The sequence below is a fragment of the Eleginops maclovinus genome, chromosome 10, assembly GCF_036324505.1.
Source record: "Eleginops maclovinus isolate JMC-PN-2008 ecotype Puerto Natales chromosome 10, JC_Emac_rtc_rv5, whole genome shotgun sequence".
Lineage (NCBI taxonomy): Eukaryota > Metazoa > Chordata > Actinopteri > Perciformes > Eleginopidae > Eleginops > Eleginops maclovinus.
This window is the reverse complement of record NC_086358.1, coordinates 3,361,322-3,368,981: the sequence shown is the minus strand read 5'-3', so window position 1 is coordinate 3,368,981 and position 7,660 is coordinate 3,361,322. Positions and strand designations below refer to the sequence as shown.

Below are 7,660 nucleotides of genomic sequence, written 5' to 3'. Positions count from 1 at the left end.
ACACACACACACACACACGCACACACACACACACACACACACACACACACACACACACGATTCAGTTCCTGAGTACCCTGTTAATCTGTATGCACATTCACGCCCTGAAATACAGTTACCTGGGAACACTGAATTAGGTTAATTAATTCTAGACGATTGTTTTTACAATCATTTTTGACTCAAATAGAAATAACTCTGCCTCAATGCCTTTAAATGTATTTATATTTGTATTTATTTACATTAAATGTATGTGTAATATATCATATGTTTATGTGTTCGTAAAAGTCGTAACTTATACCGTCTATATGTGCTGATTATTATTATTATTATTGATGCTGTAACAGATCGTTGATGATCAGACTTTTCAGATTTCCCACGCTTCCTCGCCAACACTAAAATATCTCATATGTGACGCTTAAGGAACCGACGTCAACCTGGTAATAAAAGTGTGTGTGTGTGTGTGTGTGTGTGTGTGTGTGTGTGTGTGTGTGTGTGTGTGTGTGTGTGTGTGTGTGTGTGTGTGTGTGTGTGTGTGTGTGTGAGTGTGTGTTTGCCGTGATTCATGTACAGAATGTCAGTATTGTAGTTGTAATGTGACCTTTGTGATGGAAATGAATATAATAAACCCAATGAAAAACTATCATTAAAACATCTTGTGTTTTTCGGTGTTGAAAATCCTGTTACCATATCCAGTTGGTAGGAAGGCAAACAGAGAGAAATCAGATAGCAAAAGGCTGAATCAATGAGGGGCTCAGGTGAAACCAGCACAGTAATATAAAAATGTGTAGGAACCAAACAAACAAAGTCTGCATCACTCCGACCAAAGTCCTATCTCCTGCCTCTTTATGTTTATTGGTGTGTTTGTTTTCTTCAATTGTTTTATGATCACTGCATTGATTTCTCTTCCCACCTGGATCACTTCAGACACACACAGCAGCTTTCTAATCGAACCATTGCAACATAGATATCAATGACTCGTGTCATTTATTTTTCCACCTTTAACGTCATCATGCACTATAACCTTTTCTGTTTTTCAACTTTACCATTTTCTTGACATACTATACTTCGACTTTTTTTGGATGTACTTTGCTATGACTCATATTTCATAATTTTCAAGATATTATTCTATAACTTTCTCTCCAATTCTCCGACATATTATAGCTTTTTTAACATATTTTCCACATACTCAGTTTCTTATTTGATTATTTTGATCTCATTTTTCTCTCCATGTTCCCCGTTATTTTCATATTCAGGTACGGACTTCTTCTTATTTATGGTGCTCCTATAACACCCTACAAGTGAAGAGTAGAAAGACCAAATACGCACAGAGAACAATCTTTATGCTATCAAATAAAGTTTTATTCAAAATTAATGACAGGAGACAAAAGTGCTTGCGAACAGAACCAAATGTGTTTCCCTCACAATAAGGAGAACAGAATAACGCAGCGTTACTAAGATGTTACGTCATGATACAAGTATCACCACATTCAATACAAAAATGTCAAAGAACAGCTGATAACAGAAACACAAACTGCTTGTTATTTTCCCAGTTATTCAAAGTGAGACGAAGACTGTGTAGAAATTAGAAAGGGCTTTCTAAAGAGAGATTAACGGGGTAGTATCGTTAGAGCGAGGTGTGCAGTGTATTCAAATAGGCTTAACTTTGCACAAATACTTATAAATGCAGCTTTAATTACCAAACACCTGATGGTCTCGCAGTTACAGATTAAAATAAATAAGTCAATAAATAAAGACTTTTAAACGTATACCAGGAAACCTTCCTCAGCTCTTTAAACTCTAACGTGTTGATTCTCTATCTGCCTATTTCATTACTTCTGACTTTAATCATTGTCCTCCTGATTACACGTGCTCCGTAACATCAAGCTGTATCTCGAGTATATCTACAGATAATCAATACATCCGCCGCCCTTTCCCTGACCTTCCTCCCCAGAACCAAAACCCTCTGGTCTTGTTTCCAAAACAGACCGTCATAGGAGCTGGCTAAAATAACACACAGATTTCTACACTTGGCAAGAAGACAAAATACAGTAGTGCTACATCGTTAAGAAGGAAAATAATTCCCTATCTATAGAGCCTAACGCAGCTCTTAAGGCCAAAAAGCATTAAGAGTTATTTGGGTCTCTGTCAGCGATTCTTCCCACTTTAAGTGCATTGATTGTTTCCATCTGGCCGCCGTGCACCTGCAGGGTTGAGCAGCTGAGATCTGCAGGGATTATTCCTTTCACATCCTCACCGTAATCAGCAGTAACAAAGCTGATTCAATGCGTGTAGTTTGCTTTTGATTTGATGTTACGCTGTGAGGCAACCATCTCCATTAAACTTTGTAAACACAAGAACCAATATGGCATAATTCTGCATTTCTCACACGGTTCTCACATCATCCTGACGGCATGTAAGTAACGCCAGTTGGTGAAATTTAGATCTATATATAGTGGTGCAGAACATGTGTATTTTTGCAGGCCGAGTTAGCAGCAGTTAGCATCTTCCTGGTTCCCTCGACAAAAAGCCATTGGGATTTTTCCATTGGATTTTGGAGTATTGCAGAAAATAACAATGCATTGGTTAGAAGAATAAAGCTAACGTTAGTCTATAAAAGAACTAGAGCACGGTCCCATGACTTCACGTCACCACCGTTCAGCTAAGGGAGGCTAAAGTTTAGTAGTAGAACCGTTAGACATTCACCAGTGGGGTATTTAGTGACGTTTGTTAGGTTGTAGAACAAAATGTTAAATATCTTCAGCTTGTGTTAACCACAGATCTAATTGTGTCTAACCACACAAATATTCAAAAAATCATTGACTTAGAGATGAGGGAACTAGAAGTGATGAAAAGCTGACTCATTTTTGTGTTTTAGGACTCATTCCTGCACCACTTTATTGGAGTTTGTCCCTCGAGGCTGTCTGGTGTGCAAAGTGGAGCATCACTATAGCTGGGTCAAATATGCTCTAAATGTGATTCAGCCCCTTAAGCCTTTTGAAGGCATCGCTTCTCTAGAAGACACTGATTTCCGAGCTAAAATATATTAAAAATAGAACGTCTATTTCCAACCCCGATCCCTAACTTTACACCCTAATGTTGACCGTCAAAGGAAACCATTCAAACGTATACATTCAAAGCTCCATTTCCAGCCCTGACCTCACACTCAAACCATCATTACTCCACAACAAAGACACTTCAGGTCGATCGTCCTACCCACAAACATAAAAAATAAATCCCTGTTTCCTCTGCAGCATGGATCCCTGGTCTAGGAGCTGATGATCTGTCCTGACCAGGTCTCATGCTTGGTGACGGGGTTCAGGTGTGTGAGCACCACCTCCACAGCCTGGATCTTCTGGTTCTTGGGCGGGATCGGACACACCTTGTACGTGACCTCGTCCCCCTCCATAGGCACGTACTCTCCATCAATGCTGTGGATAAACACACAGAAAAGGTGCTTTTAATCATAAGTAGTTGTAGTTGGTAATGGAACGCACCCCCGTCTGCAAAGCTCCCCCACTGTAAACACTCACAATTAAAGTTCACTCACTCAGAGATGTGGACGAAGATGTCTTCTCCTCCGTGAGAGGGTTTGATGAAGCCGTGACCCTGAGACCTGGAGAAGTTTTTACAAACCCCTTTAAACACCGGACCTGACCTCGCCCGCACTGTCCTGCAGAGGGGGGGAGAGAGAGAGAGAGAGAGAGAGAGAGAGAGGAAGGGACGTCAGTATGTCGTAATAGCACCTTAGAGATGCTCCAACGCAGAGACAAATAATTAAACAGAGAATCGTTACTGTAAGTTTATTTTGACATTATTTTGAATCTCCTTTGTTGTGAAAACTGTCGTGCTTTTAGTTTAGTTCAATTAAAGTAAATATAATGCAAAAATAGGACATTTATAATTAAGTTCCATAATCTTTTTAACGTTTCTTCTTGCAGATTATACATTTGTTCAAACATGTAGTTTGAGTATGTTCAATTTAAGTTTGAACATACATATATAAGGGTCCTCATTGATGTTACTTTTCACATAGGGCACAAAAAGTGTCCCATTATGCTTGGAAATGTATTTGTGACACGTAAAAACAAAAGTAATCCAGGATTAAAAACGTATTTCCAGGTCTGTGACTCACGCTGAGTACGTCCGGGTGCGTTTGGTGGGTAGGGGGCTCGGCAGGTCTCTGGGCAGGGAGGGCGGTTTCCTCTCTCTCTCCCACACCCGGCTGCCCTCCCTGTGGAAGGGGAAGGAGAGCTGCAGGGGGGTGCGGGGCGAGGTGACGGGCAGCGAAGGGGCCGCCGCCGAGGAGGCATCGGGTTCAGACATCTTAACCGGTGACAGGGTTTATTTTATTTTTCTGTCCCGATGATGAGGCACGAGGAAGAAGAGGAAGGAGGGTCACACCTCCTGCATGGCAACAGGGTGAAGGGGGAGGGGGGGGCTTTATTATAGGTGGGGGTGTGGAGTAACAATAACCTGCAAAATATCAGCAACAGTGGAAAGTAAGGTTTATTAATCATCACAAGTTGAAGAAGACATGCAAAATCTGCTCGATGAAAAGGTTTAAATCCCTGCAATATTATATAAAGGGAGTCAGAAGCACCTCATCCACTAAATTGTTGTTTGTTTTTTTTAACATATCATTCAGCCCGATTGACGGTCATTTGTTGTACGACACTTTTCACTTTTCATGTTTTTATTTTTTTACTAAATTGTACTAAATATGATTTTTGTATTACGATCTAATTAACGGATAATTTACTATCAAATAAAATATGAAATATTCAATGTTCAATGTTCTTTTAGCAAACCTTATCAATATTGATGCATAGATTGAAAACCCCCAGATTGTTTAAAAAATAGCAATTAGTAAGAGAGAAAAGAGAGAGAGAAAATAACAACATGTATGAGTGTTTTTTCATACAAAGCCAGAGTTACATTTTGCAAACAAACTTTCATTTTATGGGTTAAAATTCTTAAAATTATAAATATTTTGGTAGTTTTTTATCAGAGGTGAAGATGTGAAAGTGGAAAATCCCATTAACATATAGTTAAACTTTGGTCTTTTGACACATTTTTGTCATTTTTAGGACATCAGACGGCTTTTAAAATGAGGCAAAAGGTGAAAGGTCTTTACAGACATAGACATTAGCTCTGAAATTAAGCAAAATCTGATTTCCTCCAGTTTAAATGTCTTTCAGGGTTGGTTGTAGATGTATATCATATAATATTGGATTCCCCAGCAACAGGCTTTGTAATAGATGGCTTTGAAAAGGTCCCAAGATTAGGTAAATCCAATCCTTCCCTGGAGGGACAACACTGACATCCATTAGGATGGCTCTTTGCAGTGTGTATTAAAAACAACAAACTGCTCTCTGAAGCATCATTTATTTTGGACGATTAAACTCTGCACCGTGCCACGACACACTCATCCTGTAGTAAATGGGATTTGTGGTGTTTATCATTAGCTGGATGTTCAGTCACTGAAGATACTAAAGGCTGCAGGGCATTGATCTGCAGAAGTTCAACCTGACACACACACATGGTGTTGTCTTGAGCTGCCTCCTCCTCCTGAATGTTAGTATTGATGTCACATCTGCGGGATGAATGTTTGCCGAAGTCTGATGAATTCAGTGTCAGAGTGAATCCCACAGGATCCATTTAATATCACACGCTTGCCTGCCTGTCAGCCTAAATTTAGCAGTGTGTGTGTATGTGTGTGTGTATGTGTGTGTGTGTGTGTGTGTGTGTGTGTGTGTGTGTGTGTGTGCGTGCAGAACGAAGGCTTTTAAAGAGGACTCATTTTCAGGTTCATATTAGTATTTGGTAAATGAACTGTACTTATATTGTGCTTTATCAGGTCTTTACGACCCCTCAAACAGCTTTTACATACTCCCTCTGGAGGGAACGCAGGGATTTTAGCCTTAGTAGACCATTGACATGCACTCGAACCTATACAACACACTACAGGAAAGGGAAGATCCAAAAAGAAAGGTAGGGCCTCTTCCTTCCTGCTTGCGTTTGGAGCCTTGGTTATTCTGTAAAGTCAAATCAATACACAGTAAGTGTTTTCTATTTCCTCTATCAAACTACAGGCTGGCTTCTGTCCAATGACCACAAGTGTTCCCAGCATCCCCATCAACGTTTCCAGTTTGTAAACTCATTTAGCTGACACATTCTGCAGATGACTGATGATGTGGGAGCTGTCATGGTGTCCTGTTGGAGAAAGAACACACACACACACACACACACACCGGCCATCATGGTGGCACAGGGGAGAAGACTGCTACCAGCTACTTCTACATTTTGTATGGTCACCTTATTAGAAAATACACGGCAACTTAGTTTGTTTAACATGGTGTACTTATCTGCTGTGTGTTGTTTTATAATGAATAATGCGTGCTCACTGTTATCCGTTTAAATATGTAAGTCTATTCTCTTTATCTGCACTACACTTCTGCTGTTGTAATAATGTGAATGACCCTATTGAGGGAAACTGACAGGTGACATAAACGCCTAAATAATTCACCAAATTCCATAATTGGAGCTCTTATGAGGGCGAAGAGTAAGCCAGTAAAAGGATTTTGTTTTTAAAGAGTATTCAGAGGCGGAAAAAGAGCCGGAGGAGCTTTGAAAAGAAACAGACAAAAGACCAAAAGCACCTCCCTGTGAAACCAGGACACTGTGCATGCCTGAGCATCAGCATGGGAGGCACGTCACCACACACACACACACACACACACACACACACACACACACACACACACACACACACACACACACACACACAGTCTTTAAACTTTAAATGAGCCTTTTTGTAAACACACAAACAGTGTTTATGGTGTGATGCGTTTGAGAGTGAAAGCTGGCAGATCTTAAATAATTGATTTCAAAATAAGAGCCCCCGCAGGCGCCTGGTTCCTTGTTTCCAGAACATTCTCACAGTGGCAGCTTGAGACAAGATAAGACGAGTATAAAAAATGTGGCACAAAAGGCGTGTTAAGATGTCAAAACACAGAAAAAGAGGTTCAATATGTGATATATTAAAGGCATTTTTACCCCAATACTGCCGCTGTCCAGCCCCACACAGAGAATAAAAGACCCGGGTGTGTAAAAGCTACAAATCATCCACAAACACACATCGATTTCATGATTACTTACCCGTAAAAAAGCGCCGATTGTCCGCCACTTAAGACCCGTGTTCCTGCCCCGATACGAGCCCCCAGGTTATGCAATGGATTCCGGGGACATGCGGGGAATAAGTGAGAGGGTCTTGGTATGGATGTGCACACACAGGCGGGATAAAGCGAGTGAAAGGGAGGCAGAGATGGAGAGATGGGAGGAGGTGCAGGGGGTTACTGTGCTAAAAAAACAACAGCGGGTTTCACCCTCACTACAGGCAACTCTTTGTTCTCCCTGTGCATGGAGATTGTGTTTTATAGCAGAAGGGAAATAAGGGTTTGATTTATTTGATTTACTCTAGCTGTGAGCTATGATGAATGTCCTGCAAACATAAAATAAAACGGCTTATTAAATAATTAGACAGCTTTCAAAAAAATATGTATTCAATTTACAGGAAGCTTTTCCACAAAATCATTTTGGTGTTTTCCCTGTAGTGTTTTAGATGTTTTTGTGCATGTAAATGGTCTGCAAAGGCTAAAAT

At 40.4% G+C, this 7,660-nt stretch overlaps 1 protein-coding gene across 2 annotated transcripts; it reads right to left on the bottom strand.

Annotated features, from left to right (window-relative positions):
- Positions 1-1,353: 1,353 nt before the first annotated feature.
- On the bottom strand, positions 1,354-7,327 carry csdc2a (cold shock domain containing C2, RNA binding a). 2 transcript variants are annotated; one of them, XM_063893154.1, is made up of 4 exons: positions 7,159-7,327; positions 4,133-4,473; positions 3,548-3,670; positions 1,354-3,428 (listed from the first exon to the last, which is right to left on the bottom strand). In XM_063893154.1, exons 2-4 carry the CDS (start codon positions 4,321-4,323, stop codon positions 3,266-3,268), a joined length of 477 nt encoding a protein of 158 aa, XP_063749224.1. In that variant the 5' UTR covers positions 4,324-4,473; positions 7,159-7,327; the 3' UTR covers positions 1,354-3,265. The 2 variants fall into 2 exon arrangements, with proteins under 2 accessions (XP_063749224.1, XP_063749225.1); XM_063893155.1 differs by having other exon boundaries at positions 4,133-4,404; positions 7,159-7,314.
- Positions 7,328-7,660: the final 333 nt, after the last annotated feature.